This window comes from Coenobita brevimanus, chromosome 19, assembly GCF_032717465.1.
Source record: "Coenobita brevimanus isolate Jiangsu-jjx chromosome 19, ASM3271746v2, whole genome shotgun sequence".
Taxonomy (NCBI): Eukaryota; Metazoa; Arthropoda; class Malacostraca; order Decapoda; family Coenobitidae; genus Coenobita; species Coenobita brevimanus.
In genome coordinates this window covers 29,999,713-30,021,265 of record NC_136972.1, presented here as the reverse complement: position 1 = coordinate 30,021,265, position 21,553 = coordinate 29,999,713, and the positions used below count along the sequence as shown (strand labels likewise).

The 21,553-nt window shown below is 41.1% G+C and overlaps 1 protein-coding gene across 1 annotated transcript in view; it reads right to left on the bottom strand.

Annotated features, from left to right (window-relative positions):
* Window positions 1-21,553, bottom strand: part of snama (something that sticks like glue) — an 88,515-nt gene that overhangs the window by 53,520 nt on the left and 13,442 nt on the right. The window contains exons 2-4 of the mRNA XM_080266295.1: window positions 12,372-12,538; window positions 9,564-9,654; window positions 8,998-9,052 (exon numbers count right to left, since the gene is read on the bottom strand). Coding sequence (XP_080122421.1) covers window positions 8,998-9,052; window positions 9,564-9,654; window positions 12,372-12,537 — 312 coding nt within the window. The 5' untranslated portion in view covers window position 12,538. The remainder of the gene's footprint in view (window positions 1-8,997; window positions 9,053-9,563; window positions 9,655-12,371; window positions 12,539-21,553) is intronic.

The window sequence follows — 21,553 nt, the reverse complement described above, 5'->3', positions numbered from 1 at the left end:
TAAATCCAAGGAGCTTTATGATGCAAACCAAAAGCCGATGTTCACTTTATGTAACCAGCCTGTTTGGGAAGCATCAAAACACTTTCCATGGAAAAGAACAAACTTGGAATTTTCTTCTGGCTAACAATACAACCAAACCATCCATGCTCCCTATGCGTCAGCAAGTGGGTTGGTGTAGGGTTAGTGCCCCTCCGCGTAAAACAAACAACTCAAAGTCAAATAGCCACCCCTTTCGGGATTATGGCATCTGGCAACAGATAGATAGATAGATATAAAAGGTGACCATGGGTATAAATCTGTGTCTATACAGTACTGCAGAACTACCGGTATTTGTCAAATTAAGGCAAAGGTGCCATTCTCCAACATTCTGGCCTGAAAGGGTTAAGCATGGTATCAACACTAAGCTTACCAGTGTTGCTTACAGACCGTGGCCTAACCTCATCTCTACTGCCCCATCCCAACAATATGGAACTTGTATCCTCTGTAAGAATACATAATGTTACTTAATTTGAAGTGGATGTATATGAAGTGTACTTACCACAGTGTACACTTCAACAGTGCCAGAGGGTCACAGCAAAGCAGCTTTGGGATTCCACTGAGCATCACACAACCAAACAAGTATTTGCACAGCCAGTTAACAAAAATGCTGCAGATCTTCACAGGGTGTGTTTTCTTTTCTCTGGATCAGGCCTAATTACTTAAAATACTGAAACCAAGATTGGCTATACATGTATCAAAATGACCTCAAGCAAGCTTCCTGCCAGTACTTACTGGACACACCACTTTTCCTTCTCCCTTATTTCAATACAATGCACTTTACTCCCTCAATTTTCCTATTCTCCTTCTCTCAGAAGTGCTGCACATATACGGGATAACTAAGGACTCTGAAGCTCTAATTTCGGGTGATGTTTCCCAAGCTCATTATAAACCTTATGTTCTCTCAACATATCTCTGATTCACAGCATTCCTACACAAGAGCATGAACATTTGATCAATGGAAGTGGAAAGCACCACCCATTTCCATCCCATGTTATCAGTCAAATTCTGTTCATTACTGATTCACTTCCAGACAGCTCACTTCCTCCTGCTGTCCATGTCAACACACAGTTCTAGTTTGCTTTGGTTTGAAAGCCCATCTGATTGGCCATGGTGCCCCCCCATCCCCATATTTTTTTTAACCTAACCTCACTCCACATGTGGGTGGTCAGAAAAGGGGGCAGGATGATGACCGTTCATTATTTGAAAAACATTTATTAGGTCATCTTCAGTAAAAATAACATCCCCTTGTTGTTTTCATTAGTTTTACAGTTTGGAAATCATTCAGTCACGTAGTGAGATAAAGTCATTGTAAGGTACTTGGGAAGTGTGATGAGTAAGGATGGAAGTTTGGAGGGTGAAGTGCTTGAAAGGGTGCAACAAAGAAGAAAGGTTGCTGGTTCCTTGAAAGCAGTGCTAAGAAACAGGGAAGTGAAAAAGTTGCTGCATGACAGTATTGTGATACCAACTCTAACGTATGGAAGTGACACTTGGACCTTGTTGGAGGGACATAAGTCAAGAGTGAGAGCAGTGGAAATGAGTTATTTAAGAGGAGCCTGTGGAGTCACATGGAGAGACAGATTGACAAATGAGGATATAAAGGAGTGTTGTGGTGTGGATGTGGATGTGATAGGAAGCGTTAGGAGGAACTCACTGAGATGGTTTGGCCATGTTGAGAGGATGGAGGGTGAGAGACTGATGAGGAGAGAGTATGTGAGTGAGGTAGAGGGGGAGGGAGAGGGAGGGGGAGGCCAAGGATGAGATGGAGGTATGGAGTGGAGAGGTATATGAGAGGGGGGTGTGAAATGGGAGCAGGGCAGTGAAATGGCGGGGGACAGGGCAACGTGGAGGCGATTTGTTTGTGGCCACCCAGTGCAGGATTGAGGTGTCTGGCAACAGAATGATAAGATACTGTAGAAGGTTGACAAAAGATTTGATTGGCTAATGTCACCCACCACTAGCAATCACATATAAATCCTCTATACAACAGAACAACTACAAATCATAAAACAATTGTCTCAGAATGACCTCAAGAATTCATCACCTACAATGGGTGCAGTCTCCATACTCATCGGACTACAGTTACGGAAGAGGGTTGAGGTGGGGGTTGGGGGTTAAAAGCTGAAGCTCAAGGAAGGAATAATAAAGAACTAGCACCAAGCCATAAAATGGCTATATGGCATTAAGACAAAAGGGAGCAGGGAAATATCATATTAAATGGGGTAGGTGGTGGAGCCCACCATCCACTCACTCCATGTAGTGCTACGTTGGGTGTCTGTCCTTTCCTCTCTTCCTTCCTTCCTCTTCTGTCTTTCTTTCCTTCACTCCTTCCTCTTCCTTCTGCCTATGGGTGACTTTACACTGAGTGACAAGCCAAAGAGTTTCCTGTACACCAGGAAACCATTTCCTATGCTGGGTGGTAACCACATAACCAAATTATGGGGCCTGGTGGTTTAGTGGGTAATTAAGGTGCTCCAACTGGATTGAGCCGATGAAGGTTTATATCCCAAGGGTGGTTGGGATTTATTGCTCACATAATGCCATTCAGGGATGAGTGAGGCTGGTCACTCCCATCTTAAATGTCGGGACCAACTTGCCTAGCCCCAGGCTCCTACGCTCCTAATAGGGCAGCATAGAATTGGATGCTTGATGGATGATGTGAAGAGCAGTAAGAAAAGTGATAATAATGAAACAGAAACAGTGCAAGTCACTTGGGAAATCAGCATGCTGAGAGGCCTGACGCTGTGTGGAAAGTAAGGAGGAAGCCAAGAGATGGTGTTGGATAGTAGACGAACAACCAAGAAAAAGACGAAGTCATGGGGCAGTTACAGTGTTAACAGACAGGCTGAGGATCATGGCTCATTAAATGACCAAGAGCAAAGTGGGTATGGCTAAGTCAAGATGAGCAAGGATAGTCTGCAACTGACAAATTGGGTGGGTTAATGTGTGCCACAGAAGAAATGAGGGTTTAACTATTAAGTTTGCTGTTAATCTTCCAGGTCCCATGAAGACTGGCAACATTGAGAGATGGTTTAGAAGGAGAAAATAGCACGATTGGAGGCAGAGAGACGACATACAGGAGAGGGTAGCAGAACATGCCAGCGAGTCACCTTGTTCACTACCAGTTATCCCAATATGAACAGGGACCCAGCAAAGTTAACCAAAAGCTAAGTGCTAGGATTTCTTAGAATATTAAATAATCTGCTATAATGGTTTGAGGTACAGTAGTACCTCGATATACAATACTCCTAGATGCAACATCCCGGCTTAACGATGGGAGCAGAACCATACTCCGCCTAATGATGGCCAAACCCCGGTTTAATGATGGGGTTTTATTTTTTTCCCCAATTTTGATGATATTTTAGACTAAAACTGTGTGTTTAGGTTGATTTATAAACTGTTTTTAGACTTAGATTAATGTATTTTGGCCATACAGTAGGTGGGGTGAACATTGTCATTTTGGGGTACAGTTTACTAAGCTTGATTTTTCCAGACTTATATTTGATGATTTTCAGATTTTATTTGCTGGTTTTCGTGCGTTATTTACAGGTTTTAGGCTTAGGTTAGCATCCTTGACAGCTGTCAGGCTATTTAGATTGACTTTAAACTTGTTTTTGGGCACATTTGGGTGGGTTTTGGGCTTGGTTTGGGGGGTAACCCAAGGCTAGTAAATGCTCCACATTACTTTAAATGTTAAAAGTACCCCAATATATGATACCCCGCCCAATGATGGGGCTTTACCTAATGAATTACATTGTTAAACCGAGGTATGCTTGCACAAGAGAACAGTAATCCATGTACTTTCCGGACACCCCACTTACCGGATATTGTGGACCTGGACCTTGGGGGGGGGATCCCCACCCATAATTTAAAATTGCCGCGCGCCGCACAGCGACAAGCACCTGTTTAAACCACGGCCCCTTTACCCCTTCCTTCCTCCCCATTCCCCTCTCCCCAGTCACGGTTTACCATTTGGTATTTTTCATTACCAAATGTGGGCCAATTTGGTACTGAAAAGTTCGTTTGGTAGTGAATCAGCATGATCCATTACCAAACAAATTTTTCACATGTATGAAGATATAGAGAATGGAGACGAAGGACTGTCTGCTTTCTTTGATTAATCTGAAAGCATCCATAGCGCAAAAATAAACATGTTGCTAATTATAAAGAGAGTGATTATTTCTATTTGTACATATAATCAGTGAAGAATAAATGTTTCCTTTAAGAATCTGGTAATGAAAAGTTAAATTTGGTAATGAAATAATTATAAAGAGAGTGATTATTTCTATTTATACATATAATCAGTGAAGAATAAATGTTTCCTTTAAGAATCTGGTAATGAAAAGTTAAATTTGGTAATGAAAATTGAGGAGTTTGGTAATGTGGCTGAGTTCAGATCCGGCAACCCTGTCCCCACTACTGCCTAACCTTCGCTCAGGGAAGACGTCCATCGCAGTGGATGCCACACGTGCTCGTTTTTTATGAATAAACAGTGAATAAACTGCAATACCTCACCACTAGACCACATGGGAATTTACAGTGTTGTGCAGTGTTAAGAAATTAGAATTTAGAGTGCAAAGGATTGTGTGGAGTGAGTGTGGAGTGCAAAGTGGCAGTTGAAACTGGCATGGTGCAATTAAGAAGAATGTGCAGTGTTAAACAATTATAATTCACAGTGCAAAGAATTAAGTGTAGCACAACACTGGATTACTATGTGTGCTTCAAGAGCATTTTCAAAACTACCAGAGCCTTAGAGAGTTAAGAGGAGGTGGCCACAGACGTGCTGTAAGTACAGTCCCCTGTACAGTAACTACTAGGCCTTAGTATATTCCATACCACTAATACCTCATTCTCTGGTTCTTTTTCATTTACTTCATGTTTTATGTCCATTATTGGTGTGAATAGGGTCTTAAATAGGTTTAAAAATGTGCTATGTATGTCCGGTAGGGAGTTATTTAGGTGGCTTTCAAAGTTAGACTGGGTTAGGGTCCTTAAGTACCAGTCCAGGAGCCAGGGGCCCACTTTCCGGACATGCCTTTGGCTCTATTACATCGGATAGTGGAGGGATTACTGTATTACCAATGCTCATCAGCTGTATGACTGAAGGCTGTATCAGTCAATCAGCCAACAGTTTAAACTGACAGCCCACTAACACTCCACTAAACAGACTGGTACAAATACTTTTTGGTCTGTTATCTTAAACCAGAGTAACAATGATGCGATATTTCCACAAAATTTCACATGTTACAAGGGCATGCTTATTAAATTTATTTCAGCTGGTTAAGTACCAGGTACCAAATTCTCGCTGAATGCAAATTATCAAAATCCACTGATTATGAAGTCCAGAGTTTATATCAATCAGCGTGCTGTTACGAGGTTTCCCAAGGCTGACTGTTCTGAGGGTAGCCAAAACAAAATACAAAAGGTTAAGATGCATCAATAACAAGCCACTGATATTACATACAGATGAACTAAGGCTTAGCTGTATACGCTGCTAGGATAATATAGTGTACATTAATACAAGGTAATAATACCATTGTACTTAAGGATACTGTAGCATGTGAAAAGTTAGTGAGGTAACTTCGTACAATAAAAAATACAAGCAAAAGTATTTCAGCAGTTCTCTCAACTTTCTATGGTCAAATAAAATGGCCATTTCATCAAATCCCAAGTAAGCTATCAAAAACTCCGGTGTGTCATAAGCAGCAGAAGCTGCCGCTCAAGAAAATTTTCTTTCTAATATATCCAAAAACATTACACAGCATGAAAATAAAAGAACAACAAGCAACGTATTCCAAAATCCCCTCGACCTTTAAGCTGAAAGTTTGTGGCATCCTAGGGTACCAAGGATTTTGGCCTGGCATCGTCTCAAATGATTCATCTTTAAAGGAAATGTGAGCAGCATTTTAATGAATGGCTGTGACACTCCCTTAATTTGTTGGTCCCACAACATGTGCTAACATTGCACTTCACAACTGCACACTAAAAATATATAACCAAATGGTTGCAAACTACAACCTCCCTGGCAATCATTCATTTGTAGTGTACTCATTCGGTCTCCTCATTACTGAAGGATATACAGTACTATAATCAGGTGCCGATAAAATTTCTGAGCTCATGCCATTTTTTTTTTTTTTTATTCTTATTTTCTTCAGTGAAACCACAACCCAGTGAATGGATACTTCTCTAAACACCGTAAGTAGAGTATGCCCATTTATTATTTCACCGATCTGACTCCACATTCCACTTTAATAATTTACATCCTAGCACAGGATGGAATCACCTGTGACAGGACCAAAAACTTTACTACATGTGTGACTGTCAATTAGTTCTCTCTCATAAGGTTTTTCTTGCCCTGGACTTAGCTCACCCAGTCCTGGGGTGGGAGAAAGAAGTTATGATGATGATGGTGTAAATGGAGGCTGACTGAATGTATAACCCATTTCACTGGGCATTCTACAAACACTTGGTTCACAGTTCCAAAACTCTACTGTAACAGCAAATTTTGTAAGACAATCACTACTCACAATATCAAAAATAAGTTATTTCTGTAAGACAAAATAATGATTATCAATACCAGTAATCACTGTCAATGTTAAACTGCAGAATGAGAGAGAACTGTCAAAGAGAGAAATCATCACCGATATAATTTTGGTTGCAGCTGAGAACTGCATGCTGGGATTTCTACCGACTATTTCCAGCAACTGTTTGGAAGTAATTAGTTGGTTTTAGCACTTGGTTTAGCTTCGTCCATAGAAAACTTCAGCTGTATCGTGGCAAGGTCTCAATACGGGCATTCTGTAAGTATGGTATCACTTGATTTAATTTCAAATATATTAAACTGTTTGGACTACTAACATGGTCATCAATATTGTGATGATGAACACAGAAGCATTATCTACTGCATGGATCTAGCATATTCATCATAATGTTCCATTCTAGGTGGCAGCAAAGGCCTTGTAGCACCTCTTCCTTGGGAGTCATAGTGCATATTACACCAACTTTTCTTGTATGTTATCCATACCATTTAATCTTCGACATCGTTCGTGCCAAGAAGACACAAGTATGCTGTGAGGTAATACACAAAATAAATCACTAAGGAAGAGGTGCCATTAACCTTAAAAGTCACTTAGAATAAACACAAAACCTTGTACACTTAATTTCCTTGCAGTAATTGATATCATATTCCTTTATAATAATAATCTGTTTTAATTTAATTGTTCCATTGCTTGATATCTTGATTACAATGCTGTTCTTGCTGTGGCTCCATGACTATCTGGATGTGAACTTGGTATCCCCCTCCCTGGGGATAGGGGAGGAAGCTGAGGTACTATTGTATATCTAGGTGGATCTGTCCGGCTTTATCAGTGCCACCACATGCGCATGCCCCTCTCCATGACAGTGACTATACAAAACCAAGTTGCTCTGACTGATAGCATGGCCTTCTGACTCCACATCCACATCCACACCAACACGCACTCACACTTGATATTGGAGACACATGTTGCACTGGCAAATACAGTATATAGTCAAATGTTCGACCAAATAGCACACACCTCAAGGTTAAAGTTTTATTTGGCTATTATCATACAAAACATACAAGGGTATATATATAAATAAATATATATATATTGCGAATAAAAACTGGTGACAAAATGAATGCATATAGACAAAGGGAGAGACAATATATTTCAATGTCCTCCACATATTGCTGCAAACGCCTTCCCAGCATCGAAATTCATTTGCCTGATAAAGGAATTAAGTACCTAGAAAAATTATTATTATCATTGTTGTTGTGGCTCAAGGCTCATCTAGCAGTGAATGCAGTGAACTGCAGGCTGAAGCAGCCCTTCTGCAATCCACCATCCCTTTCAGGGAACAAAGAGGGAGTTGTGGGACATCTGTATAACCAGGCAGCTTCACAACCCAGTCATACTGGTGCCACCATATGAAGGCCTCTCCTCTCCAGCACTGGAAAGCTATGATCAAAATAAAAATTCAAGTCCTTCCATTGGTCTACATAATGGAGTTTTAAATAGCGCTGTTCAGTTCTCCAGTGTGGAAAATATTTATGTGGTACAGTGCTACAAAATGTACAAGAGTACTGGCAATAATAGTAGGTATTACCCGAGGTGTTCAAAACTACAAAGAACAAAAAGATCAAGAGTTGTATTGCAAGTGGCATGGGAGGCTTCATAGTAGCTCTTTCTTATTGATTTATTTGGCACATTACACCTTAACATTCTCTTGTATATGATATTGACAGTCTGTATCAGTGACATACAAGAGGAAATCAAGGTGGTGGTGATGCGGCTTCAGGCTCATCTGGATGCAAACCACATGGACTATCCTGCAGTTCACTACTCTCCTTTCACAGGTTACTAAGTGAAATGAGGGACATTTGTAAAACCAGGCAATGCAGCTGCACAGTTGTATTAATGCACCACAAAAAGACACCCTCTCCAGCACTGTATCAAGGTTTAAGTGTGTAGAATTATATTGCTAAAGAAGATGCACTGAAACCTCCAAAGCCAATTACACCCTTATATCTAATGATGTATTGCTTAATTTTGCTACCTCTACATGATTTTGATTCTGCTTAGGAAAGACCCCCCAATGGTAAAAGAGAGTTAATATAACCCCCTCTTTGAAAAATCTCCTCTAAGCTGAATAAAATAATCTGAGTACAGCATTAATAAAGCAATAACACATCATCAGCTTTAGAGGGGTTGAAATACTACCCGAAGTATCTGAGGACAGTTTCATACCATCCAAACATGATTCAGGGGGAGGGTGAGAGGGCCAGGCAGATAATTGCCAGCCAGATTGACATCAAAAGGCCATCAACTGCCACCCAACAACGCTCTCCACTATAGCGAGACGAGGCACTTAAAAACTAGTGTAAATGTGTTACCCGGGTGAAGGACAATAAAGTTGCACAGGTGATCCACCATTACATACGTTCATCAGGTTTGACGGGTTGGACAGTAGCAGCGCTGTAGATTCCTTGTTGTCCCTGCAACACAAATAAAACTAGTGTAATTAGCAATATCTCAATAGTAGTAACCTTTATTTATTTATTTATTTGTGTGTGTGTGTGGGGGGGGGGGAATGCTGTGCAAAGGTAAAGACAGGCAGGCAAGATTGGATAATGCCCTTCCCATTCTTGTCTGGCTGTGTTTACAATCACTTTGACACAATCTCACATCCCCAAAATGTCATGCAATAACCCTAAGAAAAAGTTAACAGTAATAATAACTGATAACGGACGATGATAATAATAATAACTCCCAACTAGTCCGCTACAGTATTCCTCATTTGAAGCTTGGCATAAAATTACCATCCCTCAATCCTGAACACTGAGAACTGACACCGGATTAACACTACACTATGATGCATAAGTGCCATAGAAGCGATGTTTAGCCACAATACTATATAGTATACTATTGCCACCAAGCTTTAAAAAAAGCAAAATAAAGGTAGAGTAATAATAATGAGAATTCAAAATGAGCAAAATCAATACTCACCATGGCTTCTTCATCTGAGCTGGGTCAACAGGCACTCTTGCAACGATTAGAGATGAATTCTTGGGAATCAGGGTCTTGTCATCTGTGTACACTGCAAAGAAAATATCAACATTAATCACTTAAAATACAATAGAATAAATTTACTAATACCTGACCATACAGTATAATTACTGAACCACTGGTGTTGAAGAGGGATGCCTTTATGTGGTGGAACTGATCTAACCAGGCACATACAAACATTCCTCACCTCCCTCCCTACCCCACAAAAGAAAAACGGAAGAGTGCAAGAAGGGCAACCTCAGCTTGCAGTCTACAGGGTTCATGTCCAGATAAAACTGGGTCCTCAGAAAGTTTCTTTACAGAATATGAACTGCAATGAAGTGCAAGACTGGGAAGGGGGGTAACCACTCAATTTCAAAGTTTAACCCCTCACCGCTGGGTATCAGCATAGACCAAAGCAGAAGAGGTGGTGGGAGGCCGCCGGGTGTTGGAAGGAACTGCAATTGTTTTCGTGGTATAGTTTGAAGTGGCCGCCACCTGATTTCATCACCAAAGGTTCAGGAGTGACTCCTCCCACCCAAGGCATGCATAACTCAGTCATCTCTGTAAATTTGCCAGGTGTAGGATGATGATTTCTTAAACCTCTCGTCCAATTCCGTTCCTGCCTCTTGTGGACACCTTGCCTCATCCACCCCTGCCAAAAAACTTTCCATGGATACTAGGAAAGGACTCAGTGATAGTGCCATGGGGCGTGCCTTGGATGTCACTGTATCTGATTAATCTAGTAATGAAGAAGTTATCGCATTGAGAGAGAAGTCAAAACTGGGTCAGCATGCGAACTCACCAAAAAATTGCTCCTCTTCATCACGTCCTCTCTCAATGACACAATGACCTACAGACCTAAGGATACTTTCATTCACGAAAAGAAGAGCTGGTAAGTCATCTGGCATTTAATTTGTTTCCTCAACCTGCCCCATCCCAACCAATTTCGGAAAAAAAAAAAAAAAAGGCTCAAATCTCCGCTTCTGGTAAGAAACCGAAAATTCATAGAGAAATCACTCACATGAGGTTTAAAATACTGGATACAGGTGGCAGTACCGTACCCCATACCTTACTGTGTTTTCGATCAGGCTGGCTCCAAAGAAAATGAGTTCTATGGGAGGGTAACTACAGTCACTGTTCGTTTTACGATGGGGTTACATCAGGTCATACCTTAACGTATAACGATCTTATTGTAAATTGGGAGATTGAAACACATTATAAAAGGGGGGTTACGTCAACTCAACTTCCCAAAGTCACCTACCCAAGACTGAAACAAAAATGACAATCCACATTAATTACTTCCCGTGTCGGTCCAAGTTGTCTCCAAGACCAGAACAAACACTATCACACCAATACAGGCAGCGTTACTCGTGTACAGTAAATCATTGCAACAACACAACAAAAACACTTGCGCAACGTTGGCCTGGTGCTACACGATGTATAGGTCTACAGTAGCACGATGCTTGGCTGAGAGGTGACGATAGCTGGGGGGCACATGTGAACGAGTGGAAAAGACAGGGCTTTGAAGGGGTGGCAGGACCACAACTGAACCAAAACAATGCTCTGCACGCTGGGGCCAATATCTTGCCTGAGACGAGCAACGGTCACCTTGCGTGTACCTGGTGCTTTGTACGAAACTTTCCGATGGCAATATCGTTACAGTGGGAAATATATTGTAAATCGGATTTTGGGGTGGAACATTTCTACTATTTTTTTAGCGAATTATTGTATACCAAATCAACGTAAAAAGAGTAGTGACTATTCCACACCACTCATAAATGGTATTTATTTATTTGGTACGAATTTATACGTAGTACAAGAGTGTTGATGTCGATGTGATAGGAAGCGTTATGAGTAACACACTGAGGTGGTTTGGCCATGTGGAGAGGATGGAGGGTCAAAGACTGACGAAGAGAGTGTATGTGAGTGAGGTGGAGGGGGAAAGAGGGAGGGGGAGGCCGAGGATGAGGTGGAGAGATGGGGTGGAGAGGTATATGAGAGAGGGGGGTGTGAGTTGGGAGCAGGGGAGTGAAATGGCGGGGGACAGGGCGACTTGGAGGCGATTTGTTTGTGGCCACCCCAAACGGGATTCAGGTGTCTGGCAATAGATAGATAGATAGACAAGAGTATATTGGTTTTCACACAGTAATATAGGCAAAATAAGCATTGTTTCACTCACCAAACACATCAACATACCTGACCTTTTTTGGCAACATTACCTGATCATCATTTCTGGCTGTTTCTTCCTCTAATGCTTCGTAAACTTTGTCCTCCACATTGTAATCGATTGGGGAATCACTCTGGCTATTCTTACTGTGGCACGACATGTCTTTACTGGCCAGGTCACTGGTAAAAGGTGAATTGCCGAGACAGTGGCGTGCGGGGGGGTCATGCGGGGTAAGGCATTTTCCCTGCCTGACATCTTGTAGAGGAGGGTGTCAAGTGTATACGTACCAAAACAATCATGCGCGAAATTTGGAATTGTGCAAATTAGGAACCTTGCAATTGCTGCGCGTTTATATACGTCAACGGGAGTCACAGTGACAAAACGTGCGGACATATACTCGTATATACGTCAACGGGAGTCGGCGGGTTAACTGCTATAGTTTCCGAGATACTAAGGTTTGAAAACAGGCTACTTTTGGATAAAAATGCCCATAGTGAAAGAATGAATGCACTACAAACAGCCTGGTGTTTAGGGGTTAAGTTTGTAAATTATTAGGTATGATGGAAGAATTGAAATACAAGCAAGCCTGTGCTACTAACCTTCTTTAGTTTCAGCATTGGTAATCTGTAGGTCGTCAGCCTGGTTGCGTCCCAGCCTCTTCTGCTGTATGATGGCTTCCTTCAGATCCTCAAGGCTGATGTTTACACCGTCCACTGGCAGAGTGTCATACTCCACCGCAGACTTGAACTTGTAATGCACAGACATCCTGAAATGAATCACTATGTCAACAACTTCAGTCACAACAAACAATCCTACATATTTTCAGAGATGTACATTCCCAAACAACCTGTAATTGAGGTGAAGGGATGCAAACTCACAGCCCGTGTTCCATACTTGCCTATTCAATAGTGTTACTGTCAAGGACAATCCCAAGAAACAGCTCACAATTCAGTTAAGAACTACTTTCAAGCACTGCAAGTCTTGCCCTTCATACAGAAAAATAATCCACATACCGATGTGTTTCCAAGGCTGAAAATACACTCAAACCTCGATTTAAGGGAATAAATGGGGAATCAACTTGAACCTACTACAAAATGTCCCAACTTGAAAATGTCCATTGTTTTACCACATGTAAAGACAGTCTTATTATGAAATGCAATGACTGTTTAACTTATATATATGATTATGAATATTATTTTACAGGTATTTTATAAAGAAACATATTAATGTTTCAAGCAGTGGACTTTTTGAATAGTCCTGTCTGTTTGTCAGGTAGAATAAGGAGTCCCTTAAATCCAAAATCCCTTAAATGGAGGTCCCTTAAATCGAGGTTTGAGTGTATTAAACCACAACCCTTGATGCCAACTGTACTCTAAATGTGTGAAAAGCATTATGCTATACAACAGTGAGGCTTGACCTGTGAGAAAACAATGAATGCAAACTACAAAGCACAAAAGTGAGAATGTTGAGACAGATAAACTGGATTTTTCACTGAAAGAAATAAAAGAACAGTTAGCCGACTGATTTGGCATAAGAAACATAAGAGAATTAATGTGAACTGGTAGGTTGAGATGGTTAAGGCATGTTGAGATGAAGGGAGAGGCTAACAACTGGTTGAGGGTCAAAGGTTTGAATGCAGAGGGAACAATGACCAAAGCAGACCAGTCAGACCAAGAAAAAAATGGGATGATGGCTTCCGTGAAGACCTTCTGGACAGACTTAAACAGGAAAATGACTGACTGACAATTACAACACAAGAAGGGGTGTCATCAAGTGAAACAACCAACTCATGCAAGCATAGCCAAATCTCTTAAACATGTATCCCATTTTTATAAAATAAGAAAATTATTAACTGAGACTAAGCAGCAAAATGGCAGGAACCCAACCAAAGAAGGAGGCAACTCTATCAAATACTCAAGCCAATACAGCATAATTTTGTTATTCAAAACAAGTCATTTTCATATTCAAAACAAGTCATTTTCATAACAACAAAAGACAAGCAACACACAGGTTTAAGCAGCAAAATGTAAGGAACAAAACCAAAGAAACAGGAAGGGTGAGACACCAAGAAATCTTCACAAACATGGCCACCCTTTGTTATTCGATTACTCATTACAAACAAAGGAAAGACCAACACACTGAGTTTAAGCAGTAAATGTCAGGCACAAAGCCAAAGAAAGTGGAGGGTTTATGCACCATGAAATCTTTATTACCATGGCCACCCTTTGTTTGGTGGCAGACTGCTGTATTGATCTGCACTACCTGACTCATCACTTAACCAATATTAAACACTCCCTATTCTACACTTATTTACCAGTATAAAAATAAACTCCCAATATACATTAAAAATCCAATTATTCAGCATCTACGGGACCGGGCCAATGCCTAGTAACCGGATCTGCCAAATAATTGAAGAACCTACCAACTCAGTACCTTATATGTATTGGTGAACACTGTCATTACTGCTTAGGTCATTAAAAAATAATGTGTCTGGAGAGAGTACTTTATACTGTATGATACTGTACAATATTATAATCAATACAGTACTATACCAGAACCTGAAAAATATAGAAATTAGCGAACATATATATGTGTAATGACACAATAGGCCTACAAGTCACTGATAACACTTCCTGAACTGCCGAGATGGTTCGGAAATTACCTACCCACTCAGAACCTTACGTGTACTGGTGAACACTGTCATCACTAATTATATTATTATATGTCTGACCCTTCTTTCCTTCCATCCTCCTCTTTCTTTCCTTCATTCTTTCCTCATCCTTCTGCCTGTGGGTGACTACACTGAGTAACAAGCCAAATGGTTTCCTATACACCAGGAAACCATCTACTATGCTGTGTGGTAACTATATAACCAAATTTGGGAGCCTGGTGGTTTAGTGGGTAATTACGGCACTCCAATTGGATTGAGCTGGTGAAGGTTTATATCCAAGGGATGGTTGGGGTTTATTGCTCACGTACTGCCATTCAGGCATGAGTGAGGGTGGTCACTCTCATCTTATATGTCAGGACCAACTTGCCTAGCCCCGGGCTCCTATGCTCCTCATGGGGCAACACTGGATTGGATGATGGATGGATGGATGGTTTGGTGAGAGTACTGCATACAGCAGAACCCCATAACTGCTGAACTCTTAACTAGCAACTTAACTAATTAACAATTTCTACCTTATAAAATAGCTGGAAAAATACAGAATACAGACTGGGGGAATATGAATTGAAATGGTACATTTAGTGCTCATTCTTTTGTTCATTTGTGTGTGTATATGTGAAAGAGAGAGTGCTGATTCAAACAGTAATGTATTCCACTGACCCTTATGAAACCCCCAGCATTGAACAACCCTTTCCAGTACAGGTGACAGTGATGTAGAGTTAGAGCGAGCTATAAAAAACTGTAAACAATTATGGGAAGGGAACAAAAGTAACTGGTATGTTTACACGACTCGACACTACCATACGAAGCAGTCAGGCGGTCACTTAATCTCAGATGTTTTCACCCATATGGCACGTGCACTGTAATTTTATGACTTCTGTGAATCACAGCGAATCACAGGATGGGTTTAGGATGCTAAGAAACACAGTGTTAGGTGTGCCAGATGATTCTCTTCACATCTTATTAGAGTATAATTGATTTTAGAACTCTTAAAAAATTGTTCAGGGGCCAGCCAGGGGTGCATGCAATCTGAACCCACGGTCATTGAGAAATTTAGCCACTAACCCCTTAAGTCCTAATCGCATCAACTAATGCGATTTGAGCTTTATGCCAAAATGACTAATCGCATCAATTGAGCGGGGCCTGTAAAAAAAACTGCGGAGCATTTCTTCCTCCCCGATTATAACATACATGGCTTCAGGCCAATGACAACTCAACCCTGAGGTGGCATGAGGGGGGATCGGACCAACCCGGGTGGTCAGGGGGCTCCCCCCCTCTGGGCTGCCTCTGTGCCATCTTCTACTCCACTCCCTCCTTGTCCCCCATCACCCTCCCACCCCTCCATGCACCTGAATCTCTCCTCCCACCACCACCTGTGTCCCTTCCCACCCACTCTTGCTCCTCCTCCCACCTTGCTAGCCTTGTCACCCCCCTCTGAACCATTAGGCCTACAGAGGTGCAGATTGTGCTGTCAGGTGTGTAAATTCTTCTTCTTTAGCCAGAACACAGTCAATTTGCCTTAGGTAAAAGTCGCCAAAACACCCCCGAATTGCTGCTAGGGGAGGTACTCTGCCTGACATAACTGTGGACTTTAGGGGTTAAGCTATGACTACAGCTGTTCCAAGCGCAATGACAGAAACTTACTCTACACTCAACGATGGATTTTGTTTCCCAATTGCCCAACTGTAGATTAGGTGTTACGTTAGGTTTAGTTAAAACCTTAGGACAGTCCCTTCCGCCATTATGCTGGCAAATCAAACAAAAGTTGTCACAGCTTAACAGCTAAAAACAACAGGGAAACAGATTTAACAAAAAATGTTTATTTATGGGTACCGCATTACAGTACCAGTGGTTCACAGACTATGCAATTACCAGTAGCCTGAATGTCGTATTCAGGAAAGCATCAAGAATTGGCAAAATTCAAGAATTAACGAGGGGGTTTGGAACGTAACCCTCTGCACTATATGATACTGTAATCAATGCAGTACTATATTCTATACTTGTATCCGAAAAATACATAAACTAGTGAACGTACCGGTATACAAGTATAATGACATAATAGGCCTACAAGTCACAGATACAACACTTCCTGAACTGCTGAGATGATTTGAAATATCAGCCAAACAATCAAAGATTTTCATAAATAGGACTATTTCTCAAAACTGCCAAAATACAGGATCTACCGAATAACTGGGCTTTTACTGTAGTTTCAATGCTTTTGCTGAAAATAGGGGAAGACCAAGGATGCAGTGGAGAGAGATATGCGAAAGAGGGGCAATCAAATGGTTGAGGACAGGGCAATATGGAGGCAAACTGTCTGCCTATAGATACAAAAATATGGACTTCAACATTATGCCATTGCTATCACCAGGCGGCTTTATTTACGCAAAGAAACACCAGTTATAAAAAAGGCTAAGGTAAGATATGTAACCCATTTCTTAATGTCATTTCAGATTCTGCCCATAAACCAGGAAATCCTTTGATACATTGGGTGGTAACCTTAAAACCATCCAATAAGTGTTTCCTACATGTCAACAAGTGGGTGGGTGGAGGGTTAGTGTAACTCTCCAGAAAACAACTAACTAAAAATATAAACAAGAAGCCTCGGATATAAGTGTTCCCTACTTGTCAACAAGCGGGTGGGTGGAGGGTTAGTGTAACTCTCCAGAAAACAACTAAATATATAAACAAGAAGCCTCGGATATAAGTGTCCCTACTTGTCAACAAGTGGGTGGGTGGAGGGTTAGTGTAACTCTCCAAAAAACAACTAAAAATATAAACAAGAAGCCTCGGATATAAGTGTTCCCTACTTGTCAACAAGCGGGTGGGTGGAGGGTTAGTGTAACTTTCTAGAAAACAACTAAAAACATAAACAAGAAGCCTCAGACCTGGACGGACAAACAGGTGACAAACAAGGACCGGACAGTGGACATGGTTTGGATACCAACATGGAATGTATGGGGTGTGAATGATTAGGTGTGAGAGAGAGAGAGAGAGAGAGAGACTTGAGTCATTGGACTGAAGGGGTTAAAATGTCAAGATCCAAGCTACATAAAGGAGGATATGGATAAGAGGGACAAAGCAGCATGAAACCTTTATTACCACAGCCATCCCATGTTTGCCAGGTTGCTGTATTGATCCTAACAGCTCATCACTAACTCAACAAAACACAAGCACTTATTGAAATACTATAAATACTGAAAACTTCCACCATACACAAACTATCTATCTATCTATTGCCAGACGCCTCAATCCCGTATGGGATGGCCACAAACAAATCGCCTCCACGTCGCCCTGTCCCCCGCCATTTCACTGCCCTGCTCCCAACTTTCACCCCCCTCTCTCATATACCTCTCCATCCCATCCCTCCATCTCATCCTCGGCCTCCCCCCTCCCCCCCCCTCCACCTCACTCACATACACTCTCCTCGTCAGTCTCTCACCCTCCATCCTCTCCACATGGCCAAACCACCTCAGTGTGTTCCTCCTAATGCTTCCTATCACATCCACACCACAATGCTCCTTTATATCCTCATTTGTCAGCCTGTCTCTCCATGTGACTCCACAGGCTCCTCTTAAATAACTCATTTCCACTGCTCTCACTCTTGACTTGTGTCCTTCCAAAAACGTCCAAGTATCACTTCTATACGTTAATACTGTCATGTAGTAAGTTTTTCACTTCCATGCTCACTTCCTTGTTTCTTATCACTGCTTTCAAGGAACCAGCAACCTTTCTTCCTTGTTGTACCCCTTCAAGCACTTCACCCTCCAAACTTCAATCCTTACTCATCACACTACCCAAGTACTGTACTTAAACGTACTCACATTTTCCATTTCCTCACCATCCAACCTCACTGTACATTCACTGACCACCTCTCTCAAAGACCATCACTTTACTCTTCCCTGCATTCACCTTTAGATTCCGTTTCTTACATACTCTCCCACACAAGCTCAAAACAGTATAAAATCCACATCCCACCGTACACTTATCACCTCCATCCTACACTATTTTAGAAAACGAAAAAAGGGTGGGAAAAAGGAGGAGCAATAAAAGTGGGAGAAATGGCAGCATGAATTCCTCATCATCAAGGTAACTCTTTGTTTGCCAAGCTCCTGTATTAATTCTACTGACTAATCACATTCTAATAAGCTGTAAATACTCTCAATCCTTGAGAAACGCATGGTTAAGTAACAAGTTTTTGTTCTAACACGCTCAGCATAATGCGGACATGTCATAAAACACGGAAAAACACGAGCTCATGCGGGAAGTCACCTGGCCTAGCAATGAAATTTGGGAGTCGTGTGCAGTGACATCACCCACCAGACTCACTATGATTGGCTTGCTTACATCTAGGTACCTGTCCTTGGCACACTCAAGGCCGTATGGTTAGACGAAAATTTATGGGGTTCGCAATTTAAGGGGACAAAATGGAATGAAAACATATGCTCATAAAAAAAATTACTATTTCATCCATGTGCTCTCATGTTAGAAATCAGGTCCACATTCTATGTTCAATTTTCTGCTTCCCAACACATTTTGGACCGACTGAGCATGCAACTATCAGTCCTTTCTCGTGCCTCACCATGTTCTACCCCATTTATGCAGGTTTTGCAGTTTCAGGGGACGAAATGGAAGGAAAATGTTTTGCTAAAAAAAAAAAAAAAAAAAAAAAAAAAAACCTTTTCATCCACATGTCCTCGTTAGCTAGCATTCAGTTCCACGTTCTTTGTTCGATTTCGCACTTCCCAACACACTTTGAACTGATTCAGAATATGGCTATCAGTCCTTTCTCGTATTTTATCCTTAATTTTATTTATACAGCATATAATAATCATATACAAAAACTGGCATGAGAGTTTATGTAATTATAAAATTAGCCCTGATTTAACCCCATTATATTATGGAAGTCTTTTGTCTTGTGACTGAAATGCTCATCGGCAAACCTTCCAAAATAACTGCTCAAAAATACTTTTGAATGCTCTTATATTGAGAAAAACAGCAATTCCAGAAGCAACAATTGCTTGAAAATGCTCTGTGTGACCTAAGATTTATACACTACAACCTACATTTTTTTCTTTATACATTTACATCCACCCAGTCATCATCACGATCATTCTCACGTCTGGTAAGACATCTAGCCTGTTTTTATTTCCCAATTTATATGTATTCACTGATCATCATCCTTATCACTGCCTGGAATAGCTAGATGTATTTTCGTTGTCACTTTAAACCAGTTGTCAACATCATTATAACCTCTCCTTAGACAACCTAGACTTTTACTTTATCCTATTTACCTGATAAGTGCCAAGTAGTCCATCCCTCCATTATCAAATCCTATGTTGCCCCATGAGGAGCAGAGAAGCCAGGGGTCAGGCAAGTTGGTACAGACATTTAAGATGAGAGTGATCAGCCACATTCATCCTTGAGTGGCATTACATGAGCAATAAATCCCAACCACCTCTGGGATATAAACCTACACAAGCTTAATCCGATTGCTGCACCTTAATTACCCACTAACCCACCAAGTGCCATAATCTGGCTATATGGTTACCACCCGGCAGGAGGAGTCAATGAACGCTGTCTTTTCCCCCAGCAGTTCAAAAATTCTCTCCTATACAAGGCCATGTTTTCCCCAAGCAGTTCAAAAATCTCTCCTATAGAAGGCCACCTTTTCCCCCAGCAGTTCAAGAATTCTCTCCTATACAAGGCCACCTTTTCCCCAAGCAGTTCAAGAATTCTCTCCTATACAAGGCCATCTTTTCCCCAAGCAGTTTGAAAATTCCCTCCTACACAATGCCATCTTTTCCCCAAGCAGTTCAAAAATTCTATACAATACCATCTTTTCCCAAACGTATTAAAAAAATACTCTCTCCTATACAAAGCTATGTCGTTCCTAACTGGTTAAAAAAATTCTCTCACATAGTCATATCATTATATAACTGTTTGCAATGTGATAAATCGCACAAATCGGTTGTGCTTTCGCTAGAATGATAACTGCAACGGCCACCTCTGAGAATTACACAGGAACACAATGATGCATGCAAGCCGACAGTAGGTTGTCTGAGCAAACATGACCATCCAGCATTTACATTTGCTGACTGACTGCCTTTCATAAGGCCAGTGAAACACCACTGCCACTGCCAAATAACAGTGCAAGTGCTTAACAAATACCATTGTGCAAGATGCAATATTAAATGAAAATTTTTTGTGTGGAATACTGAAACTTGTGACGAATTATGTCAACCTTTTATACACAGCCTCCCTAGTCAGCTGACTGAAGCAAGATGGCAATCCAGTGTTTACATTCACTGTGATGTCTGCCTTTCATTCCATCTTGTGCATTAAAGGACACTGAATTATCATTGGTACTGCCAAATAACAGTGCATAACAAGTAGTGCATTGTGCAATACAGTATAAGTGAAGTGATAATTTTTGTGAATGTGATATACTGGAACTTGTGACTTGGAAATAGTGTCTGGCAATCATGCTACCCCTAGTGGAAAGCATGATGCTACCGAGGGGCATCAAGGGCAACCATTAAATGGCAAGATTATTATAAATTCTAAGTTTCATGGTTGAGGGCACCCTCCATAGCCCCACTTAATCCACATTTAACCCCACTGCACAATAAATTGTTATGCAATAGATTTTCACAACACAGAGACCTGACTGTACAAGGTTATCTTCTTCCCAACCAGTTCAAAACATCCCTCCTACACAACCCCAACAATTTTATTTTACTTAGGAGCCTCTAATGAATGGGTTAATTAAGGCTCTTTTACCCAGCCAGTTAAAAAATCTGTTAATGAAGGCAATCTTTTACCCAACCAGTTCAGGAAGCTGTTAATGAAAGGTATCCTTTACCCAATCAGTTAAAAAAAAAATTGTTACTGAACTATTTTTCAACCATCCGCTTAAAAAATCTTTTAATGAAGGTTAACCTTAACTCAACCAATAAAAAAATCCTCTCCTACACCAAACAAACCAACAGATCATATCTGGCATATAAGGAGCCTCTCTTACTGAATGTTAACCCTCACTGGACATGATATAAGAAATCTGCGTGCACCCCAGGCCAGCCCCACCCTGACCAGCCACAATTTTTTCAAATG